This window comes from Bicyclus anynana, chromosome 24 (genome assembly GCF_947172395.1).
Source record: "Bicyclus anynana chromosome 24, ilBicAnyn1.1, whole genome shotgun sequence".
Lineage (NCBI taxonomy): Eukaryota > Metazoa > Arthropoda > Insecta > Lepidoptera > Nymphalidae > Bicyclus > Bicyclus anynana.
The window spans coordinates 4,793,197-4,804,172 of NC_069106.1; the positions used below are offsets into that span (position 1 = coordinate 4,793,197).

The 10,976-nt window shown below is 34.4% G+C and overlaps 1 protein-coding gene across 1 annotated transcript; it reads left to right on the top strand.

Annotated features, from left to right (window-relative positions):
* The first annotated feature begins 295 nt into the window (after positions 1-295).
* Positions 296-10,763, top strand: LOC112057237 (uncharacterized). The gene is made up of 3 exons (XM_052889066.1): positions 296-460; positions 2,908-3,163; positions 9,593-10,763. Exons 1-3 carry the CDS (start codon positions 329-331, stop codon positions 9,910-9,912), a joined length of 708 nt encoding a protein of 235 aa, XP_052745026.1. The 5' UTR covers positions 296-328; the 3' UTR covers positions 9,913-10,763.
* The last annotated feature ends 213 nt before the right edge of the window (positions 10,764-10,976 follow it).

Consider the following 10,976-nt stretch of genomic DNA (forward strand, 5'->3'; position numbering starts at 1 on the left):
ATTCTAATTCTTATTCTACTATCTATAAAGTATCTTCTTGCTAAATTTCATCTTTGTACGTCAAACGTTTTTCAAGTTTCGGTCAATATTTCGTGATGAATGACCTACACTTATAAATAATATACATACTATATATTTTTGTAGTTTTGTATTAGGTAAAATTTAATGTCAACTTTCAAACAAAACTACTTGCGCGGTGTAAAGAACACCTATGGCTTACACATGCTACCCCGTACGCGGCGCGTCAGCATTTCGGTAGTGGGAGGGAGTTGGAATAAAACCACCAAGCTGACTCCAGGAGGCACATTCCTCATACCACCACAGGACAATGAAGGCGGTATTACTGTTAGTGTGTGTTGCGGTGGTGTCTTCGAAGCCTACGGGCGATGAAGATGTGTTGGGTTCCGTAATACGAGTCGTGAGGAGTTGCTCAGAGACGGATGTCGCGTTGTGTCTCAAGGTGTGTTGTGTTTTGTGTCTGTGTTTACAAATGTGTTTGTAATTTTTTAAGTCGTCAATGTCTATAATCTATGAGACCTTATATTCCTTTGCGTGCGGGTCATATTTTGGGAACTAAATTAGAAGTTACGTTCGATAATTGAAAATGATACACTTGTGACGATAATTCAATTAGGTTAATATCTAGCCGATCGGATACAGTTAAAATCAAACCTTCTTTATTTAGTGTTACTTTAGTTAGTCAGTTAATGATAAATGCATTATTTTTAACCGACTTCTAAGAAGGAGGAGGTTCTATGTTCGGCTGTATGTACGTTTTTTTTTATGTATGTCCAGCAATTCCGTTTTTAATAGACCGATTTTGAAAATTCTTTTTTATTATTTTTATTTATTTATTTGACAACTACAAGTTTTAATAATCACAATACAGTAAGAATTAACCTGAGCTACCTAACTTATTATAACTACGATGCTGCAAACTATAAGTAATAATTAAAATTTAAATTATATTATAATAAACCTTCATTTAAGATACATTTATTATTGTTTTCAAAAAATAATATGTGGTGATAATTAAAGTCAAGTATCTTAGCTTTGTATGTGTAGTTTAAATTTTGTAAACTAAATTAGAAAATAGGTTCGGTTGGAATTTGGTATACCTGCATAATAACTTCGGTGATAACTCAATTTAGCATGAGACTGGTCTGATGATGGAGACAGGAATTCTCAACTAAACAAGATATACTCATCCTGCTCGTATTCATTTGTTAGAGTATTTATATAGAAGCTTGTTTTGTTCTAATTAAAATTATATATTTTTAAATAGTACTTAATCTTAACATAATATATTGTTATTAATAATTAAAAATCTTGCAGTTTACTGCATGTTTGTAAATTCTTCAACACGGAATTTCTCTAGTATGTAGAGAAAGATGTATTATTAAGATGATTAAAGCTGATTAAGATGATTAAGATGGTTAAATTCTCAGGTCGGGTCAATTTAAAATTTAATGTTTTCCAAATTCCTTCCGGTCTGTCTAATAATGTAATAGTCTTTAGTCGTATATACGAAGCTACCCCTCTAACCCGGAGAAGGAGCATCAAATCCGGAGTTAACAACTAACTTCAACTTCAACAACAAAATTCAGCAACAAAATCAATACAATTTAAAATTTATACGAGTGTCGTTTTTTAATGTAATTTTTTTTTATTTTTCACTAAATTATTGTAAAGTACACATTTTTTTGAGAATGACACACGACGGATATCCGTTTGAGGAGATTGTGGCTGCAGCATCATGTTATTTCTATAATTTTAGTAATTTACCAGAACTGTACAAGCACGCAAAAATTTTAAAATGGTTCAAATTTAGGTTCCAAAGTTAGGGTCTAATTTTGAAAACTATACTACCAAGACAATATGAATAATAGCGTGTAATTTGGTCACAGTGGGAAGCGAAATGTGAAACTCTCCCGAATAATCTCTCTAATTAAATAATCTCTCAATATAAATGAACTGTCAAATGTAATGAAAATTAACAGCTTTAAGTTGTTTGATCATTATACAGTTGTCAAGTAGGTTTATAACTAATACGCGTAATTAGTAACTCATAAAATTAACTTTATCCGGGTCACGACTCTAACTTACGTTCATCTTGATTAGTAAAACTTTTTATACTGTAAAAAATTTTGATGTCATATTTAAATGCATTTTTTTTTAAACCCTCTTAAAAACATCAAATGATTTGCTGTCTTTATTTAAATGTTTATATTTTTTTTCTGCCCTTTGGGTCTAGACCCATAAGGCTATTACTCCGGAGTCCCGGGGGTGTAAAATCAACTATCTAAAGTAAGTGTCACACCTCCGGTTGTCAGAAAGCACATTAACCCTTCAAAGGTCATTATTATCAGACCATTTACTAGTAATCACACGGAGTTCAACATTATCTTGAATTGGATATCAGCTATGTTCTTTTGATCATTTGCTGCTTATTCTAGGTAGCTACCGTTAATTTTTAATTGTATAACTCGTCTTCTTCTGTTTTCTTTTAGAAAAAAAATGCAAGATAATAGCTTTATTGTCAGGCCACCATAAAACTGACAAAATAAGAAAAAAAAAGTCAATATAAATTTATACTAATAGCCAAGCGTATAATTACTTGCATAACGAATCCTGATTGCTGGTTCTGAGCTTCATGTATTTATTCATTAAAATATAAAATAAATAAACTCAGGGTAAAATATGAAAAAAGAATTAATATAAAATTAAACAAATAGCCTAAATTATACGTGCATAACGAACTGTGATCTATCGTGCTGTGCATATCTTAGCTATTTTACATGTATTTATTACTGAGCTTCATGTAGTCAGAAAATCCTAAATAACAGACAAAAATATCCATCTTTCTAAAATATACTTAGCATTTAATTTTTTTTTATTATTTTGCAGGAAAAAGCGCTGAAATACGCCGAAAATTTGGCTTCAGCACGAGAGATCGACATTACTGACGGTATCACACTAGTTGGCAGTGGATCATCCCGGTCAGCCAGGTCCTTTGAGCCACTCTCAGAAGAGCCAAGAGCCAGGGAGGACCAGATAGAGACCAGGCTGGCAGATGCAGCTGCGGACTTCTTTGAAAACCACGTCATCCAGCTTAGAGTACCAAAGAGCACTGTAGAAGATGTCAAGAGGTCACTTGAGGAAGGTCAGTATTTTGATTACATCTTAAGAACCCTTTATAGTTCGAAGAGCTATTGGGGTTCCAAGGTGCTGGAATAACGTCCTTGCATTACAAAGGGCAGTGATGGTCGACCCCTCACCAGGTGGGCTGACGACATCAAGCGAGTCGCAGGGTTAAGTCCCTATAAAAGGTACAAAAGGTCCCTATGACCTACAGTCCTGGACGTCCTCGTCCTCGTCATGGTATATGATGATGATGATGAACCCTCTATAGCTCAACGTTAAAGAGGCCGGATTCATCAGGAAGAGGAGGAGGGGTGGTAGTTCGATCCCTACCCGCTGGACTTTTATCGTACCCACTCTGAACACAGTATTTTCCGACTGTTTGAAGGGGAGGTGGGAATATTGTTTTTTTTTTACTGACATTAAAGTTCAAGAGCCTATTTGGCATTGCATCGCCTTCATACCGATTAAAAGGAAGGATATAGATGCAGAGGTCCGCTTGTCTCTTACAATGGAATTCATAGACGTTGTAGGACACCCCCAGGGGATCATTCACCCGCTGAGTGTCAAATTCTCAAACAAATAGAGGCTAAATTTGACACTCAGCGGCTGAATGATCCCCTGGGGGTGCCCCTACTATGTCTATGAATTCCACTACTCCTTCTACGAAAATTCAACATTATTTTAACACCATTTTTAAGAAAGTGTGAAATACACATTATACACCTGCTGCATGATCATCATCATCATCATCATCATATCAGCCGATGGACGTCCACTGCAGGACATAGGCCTTTTGTAGGGACTTCCAAACATCATGATACTGAGCCACCTGCATCCAGCGAATCCCTGCGACTCGCTTGATGTCGTCAGTCCACCTGGTCGAACAACACTGCGTTTTGTGGTGCGGGGCTGCTATTCCAGCACCTTGAGACTCCAACGTTAGCATAATATCTATTGTAGTATTAAATACTGCACAAACAGTTTTTATAAAATGACAAAGGTCTGGCGGTCGCTGGCTCTCCGTCTGTTAAACATTTTTTTTTTTATTCTAATAAGCATATCAGTTTATTATTAGGTAGGTAGGTACTTCATCACAGTGGATTTGTAATATTATAATTAAGTACTATAAAAAACTTCGTTCGTAACACTCCCGATGGGCCGCGCGGGCCGGGGGGCGTGTAGCGATGAATGAAAAACTGACGACTGATGCACAACCGCGCAATCTTTCCCCTCGTCGCATATCATGGGAGTGTCATAACGAACTTGCCAGACTATAGTTAGCTTTAGTGGATGCAACCAACTTTCAATACTGTAAATAGTTAGTATTAGTGAAACTTTCTTAAAAGCTTTCGAATGGCTGTTGGATCAAGGGTCAGATACATAGGGCAGTTATAGTCCTTGAGACGGCGCGTATTGGGAGATACTTTCTCACTCTGGAGTTTTTGCTTTAGACTTTTTGTTTGGACGTGAATTTTCGGAGTTCTCTACTTTTTTTGCAAATACAAAAAAAAAATATTAACTGAGACACTTTTACTTTAAAGTTTAAGTAGGTTGCCTCAAAAACTCCTGGCCAAAGTATCATCAGTATGGCTTAATGCACACAACTGAAAAGTTGGAGTTGCATGCCCCGGACCAGATTCGAACCAACACCCTCTGGAATCGGAGATACAGAATTAATAGACAGAGAATGGAGGTAAAGAATAAGAATGAAAAAAAAAGCACCTTCCAACCTTTCAGATGCAAATCGGAAATGATAGTTCTCCAATTAGCGAAGACAAGCTACATTTGTCGCAATAAATTAAACAACATGCAGTATCCGTTGAGTCTCTACAAAACTTTTCCCTAATTATGATACTCGTGAGAGAATTAAACTCATAAAAGTAACTGCTAAAGTAACGACTATTTCTTGAGAATTATAAACTTTTTTTTGAACTCTTTCATCATCATCATATCAGCCGATGTCATAGGCCTTTTGTACGGACTTCCAAACATCACGATCCCAAGCCGCCTGCATCCAGCGAATCCCTGTGACTCGCTTGATGTCATCAGTCAATCTGGTGGGGGGTCAACACTACGCTTACTAGTGCGGGGTCGCCATTCCAGCACCTTGGGACCCCAACTTCCATCGGCTGTTCGAAAATTGTGCTCCGCCCATTGCCACTTCAGCTTTGCGGCTCGATTGCCAACATACATATGTGATATTAATTGGTCTTTGACTTAAAGATGTTATCTAATGACTAGCAGACTCCCTGCGGTTTCACCCGTGTAAGTACTTCCTGTTCCCTGCGGAATAAAAATATAAAATTGGGTATTGCCGAAGTTATTAGATTCCAAGCCAAAAAAGCATTTCAAAAAGTAGAATTTATACTTTTTAAAGTCACTTAATTTAATAATTGTGATACAAGTTGAAAGATGAACGTGCATTTAGGTTAGTAGTTTAATTCACTTTTTATAATAAATGTATCTCATTTTTTTTTATTTCTCAACGCTTTCATGAGTTTCATGAGCAACGTCTTGAGTATTTTACTTTTTAATCATACCTAATTAATTATAGACTTTTGTAATAAATTTCTTAGAAGAGATATATTTTGACAAGGTGGAAACTAATTTAATTTCAGTTTTATTTAAATTTAAAACCTTGCAAGTTAGTAGTACTTATTGTTTTATTTCCAAGTCTAAAAAACTTTGTTTAATTGCTTCGTACTATCAACCCATATTCGGCTCACTGCTTAGCTCGAGTCTCCTCTCAGAATGAGAAGGGTTAGGCCAATAGTCTACCACGCTGGCCCAATGCGGATTGGCAGACTTCACACACGCAGATAATTAAGAAAATTCTCTGATATTCAGGTTTCCTCACGATGTTTCCTTCACCGTTTGAGACACGTGATATTTAATTTCTTAAAATGCACACAACTGAAAAGTTGGAGGTGCATGCCCCGGATCGGATTCGAACCCACACCCTCCGAAATCGGAGGCAGAGGTCATATCCACTGGGCTATCACGGCTCCAATAAGCATATTTTGTCACAAAGTGTCCAATGATTACCGTTTCTATAGAGCACTATTTTAAATCATAAGTAAATAAATCATAAAATATAATAAAAAAATCCGTAACGTGTTAAAAATTATAATTGAAGTCGTAATTATAGACTATGCTGATATTTATTAGCACAAATATTATATAAATGAAAAGTTGTTCGCAGATTATGGTAATCATTCTTACTAACTCGTTGCAAAAATTACGTATGTTATGCAATAAATTAGGCGTAGTAGAAAAAATACAACATTTCACGTAACTAGAATAATTTTCTGTAGGTAGGTAGATAGGTATATAAGTATAAATGATTTACATTAAAAATATTAATAAGGATTTCCTTTTCTTACAATTTTGTTTAAGAATATTTGCCAAATCTTCTTTTTTTTAAATAAGACCAATATTCCCATTTCCCTCCAACTAGTCGGGAAATACTGTATATGGACTGAGTACGACAATAGACCAACGGAGCGGGGATCGAACCACCCCTCGGTGGACCCACCCCAGCCACACCTGGACCAATTAAGAAAATCTTAATCGGCCCAGCCGAGGATCGAACCCAGGACCTCCGTCTTGTAAATACACCGCGCATTCCACTGCGCCACGGAGGCCGTCAAAAAATCGGTTCAGTAGTATCCGAGCCTATTCAATGCAAACAAACAATTAAATATTTCCTCTTTATAATATTAGTATGGATAAATAAATAAGCAATAACTATAAGTATAAAAAATAAACAACATCGAAAATTATAAATTTTCCGGTGTAACGTTTTTACAATCATTAAACAAAGCATGCAATTTCTAACGTCTCTACAAACTCAAAAACAATAAACATGACCATAAAGGTATTTTCGTATGCGAAGGGAAATTTTGCTCAACCGGTTCCATATCCCTGAGATTAGTTAGCTGTGCTTAATTGCTAGACCTGCAGTTTGTTGCATATATTTATAACATAGTACAAGATCCGGCATAAAAAATATGACCCTCATCTGTTATTTATTCGGGACTAGCTGACGCCGCGCGGTTTGACCCGCGTGGTTCCTATACGGGGATAATATATAACCTAGCAAAGCATTCCTCTAATCTGATGCTATCTAACACTGAAAAAAAATTTTCAAAATCCACTAGTAGTTCCTGAGATTAGCGCGTTCAAGTAAACAAACAAACTCTTCAGCTTTATAATATCAGTATAGATAAGAAATAGATGATTGAGAAACATCCAAATTGACACATTGATAAATTAAATTATATAAATAAAAAAAATATATATTTAATCTCCTACCATCATTGGTTATTAAAAAAACTTAACAGAATATACTCAAAAGAATTGAAAAGTAAAGGTTGTCTGAATTTCGCACTGCAACTGTGGGGTTGCCAGATATAAACAGTTGACCCATGTTGTTTACATAGCCTCATTAGTTATTTAGTCGTCTACTCGTAATGTCAAATAAAAGCTTAAGCTTAATTTAACTGTATGTTTTGTTGCGATTGATCTAGTTCATGGTTTCTTAGATTTTGTGGGTTTTGTCAGATTGAAAAAATTGAAATTGAAATTGAAAAGATTGAAAAATGGGTCTGGCCGCAATTTTACTTACCAACCTATCTGTAATATGTCACTGTGAATATTATCTATTATTTATTTCTAATCACTAATAAAGAACTGATGAGGGTAAATATTTCTAATGTAGGATCTTATACTAATAGACATTAGCAATTTAGAATCACTTTGCATGGTATGCGGATAGTTATTTAACTAGCTGATCCCGTGACTTTATTCGTGAAAATATCGATGTCAAATCTATCTAAGATTCGACATTAGTAGTTACTATTCTAAATAAAAGATCTGACATGGCGGGTTTTATTGATCTATAAATTCTGGAATCGTCGAAGTTCTATCTCGAAGATTTATCACATAATTATCGTCATATTACACGTAATTTACACAAAATCCTACTTCCTACTAATATTATAAACGCGAAAGTTTGTATGGATGTTTGGATGTTTGTTACTCTATAACGCCGCTACTACTGAAGCGATTTAGCTGAAATTTGGAACGGATTTTTACTCTGGATTAACACATAATCTTTTTATCCCGAAAAAATTAATGGTTTCCCGAGATTTGCGAGAACTGATGATTTTGATGATATGAATGTGTGTTACTTTTTCACGCCTCAACTACTGAACCAAATTTCAGCCAATTGCTGAATTTTGGTATTAAGGCAGATTTGGCAGAACAACGTTTAGTGTTTCAACAAATAAGTAAAACAATGTAGCTACACTTTAATATAAGGAAAAGGTTTCAAATTACAATTTCACCAAACACAATTTCGTGAATAAAACACACATGCAATAGCCATAATCATGCCGCGAAATTATAGTTCTTGTGATATAATAACTTAAAGAGAACGGTTATATAAAACTGATGATCATATAATTTCTGCCAATCATTACGCTCTCGTGAAACTTAATTTAAAAATGACCACTGCTCGACTTAGTACACGAGATATAAAAATAGAAAGTCCTTAGTCATGGGAACTACAAGTATCAATTATACAGCAAATTTTCAAAATTACTCGCTGGAATGCTGCAGTAACTGATTTAGAAAACGCATTTCCTTATAATGAAACAGTTCTAGTATGAGTTCTCCATAGAGGAACGGGTCCAGCCAGGGTTTCTCTGGTAACAAGGTCGGTTGGAAAGCGGGCGTACAGTCCACTTTTTTTTTTGCAAAGCCTCCATGATACTTAGAATGTTAGTAACTAGTTTGACGTTTCCGTTGGACGCGACAAAACCGAGTAAAAGTCTAGCTCCAGGCGGATACTTGTCGAAATATGGAAGTAGGTTTGAAGCTTTCGAATTGGTATCAAGTTGATGCACTTTCTAGATAAATGAGGTTGTTATGCAAACTGTACGTAACAATGTGAATTTCAATGTAACACACTTGTATATTCAATTGGCTCATCATTCTGAATTCGAGTCAGTTTTCGGACAATGAGTGTCAACTGTCACTCTATGTTTATTGATGACTTCTTTCTAAATAAAATGGGCTTGTAATAGACAGTTGTTTCCTCGAATTAGATGAGCAAATACATTATTTCGATGATTTGCAAGTACTTATTTTACGCGTTGTTATTTGAAAATATTTCGTTTGTGTCATTTCTTGATACTTATCTTATGCGTTGTTATTTGGAAATATTTTGTTTGTGTCATTTAATGATACTTATTTTACGCGTTGTTATTTGAAAATATTTCGTTTGTGTCATTTCCTGATACTTATTTTACGCGTTGTTATTTGAAAATATTTCGTTAGTGTCATTTCCTTTAGAATTTTTTGATCTACTAAGCAACATCATACTCAAACGTTTTACTGTTGTATAATTTACTAATATTTTTAACTGAGCTTATTTCTACTTCAGGTCGTGGCAAAAAGAAGAAGCTGAAGCAACTGATCCCAATCTTCGCTCTGCTCCAGCTGAAGATCCAGTCCCTCATTCCTCTGTTCCTCGGAATCATCGCCTTTGCTGCTGTCAAAGGACTCATCCTTGCTAAGGCAGCCCTGTTAGCTTCTGCTTTGGTCCTACTCAAGAAGTTGTTGTCGAAGCATGACCACCATGAGAGTTATGAGGTGGTTGCCCATCCACACCATGATGAGCACTACAGCCATGGCGGTGGTCATGGAGGATGGGGACGATCTCAAGATGCCCAGGACCTCGCCTACAACGCATACTCTACATAAGCCATGAATAGATGGAACTTTTGAATTATAACTCCACCTGGATACTATTTTATAGATGGGTTTCTTATATTCTTTACAAAGGTTTTTGCTAACATTCTGGTCTCCTCTTAGGGGGATCTTGTCTTTCGTTATTTAGACAAGTCTTAATTACGCGTTATTGTATGGTTACTTGATCATTATTGCAAATATAAAATAGTATTTTGACGGAGTATAGTCCTTACGCGTACCTCAATGTTTGTTGAAAATTAATTTATTGTTATTTAATAATAATTATTTAATTTATTTAACTTATTAAATGCTTGGCTATGGTCTACGCGTCACCAGTATTTTGATATATATGTACCTGTTGTTTTTTTTTTATTTTTATCGAATAGTACAAAGATTATTTTAAGTAAATAGTTTTAATATTGTTTTTCAAACTATGATTTTCACCAAAGTCACAATTATCTCATTCTTTAAGTACTTTTATTGTTTTTCACTTAAGTTTATTGACTTTTATTATTTATCATTTCTCATGTTTATTTATATAATTTATATATTGCTTTTGTAAATATGCTTCATATAATGTATTTACGTAAAATATTGTTTTTGAGATCTTCGTTTTTTGATATAATATTACGTATGTATACAATCCTTTTCTTATCTATATTTTACATTTATTTGTGACATTATTTCATAATTTTTTAATGATTTTATTATAATATAATAATATATATCTAAAAGGTGATGCCCTTCTTTACAAATCACTTTCATGTTCACCCACCATTATGCACGATCATTATTAATTAATATTTTAGATGATATAAGTATTTATTAATATTAATAAATGTACGAAAGTCATATAAATTAAATGCATTTTATTTAAACCTAACACTCATTTAATACATAAAATCATCATAATAATAATTATTATTATAATTTTGTTAAAATAAAAAATATTAAATTATAAAACAGTTTTATTTCTTTACCTTTTAATTTAATTGCTGGAACTGGATTTAGAAATAAAAACATAATTATTTAGATGGGTTCATACAATGTATAAGGAAAGCTTTGGGGCTATTTCA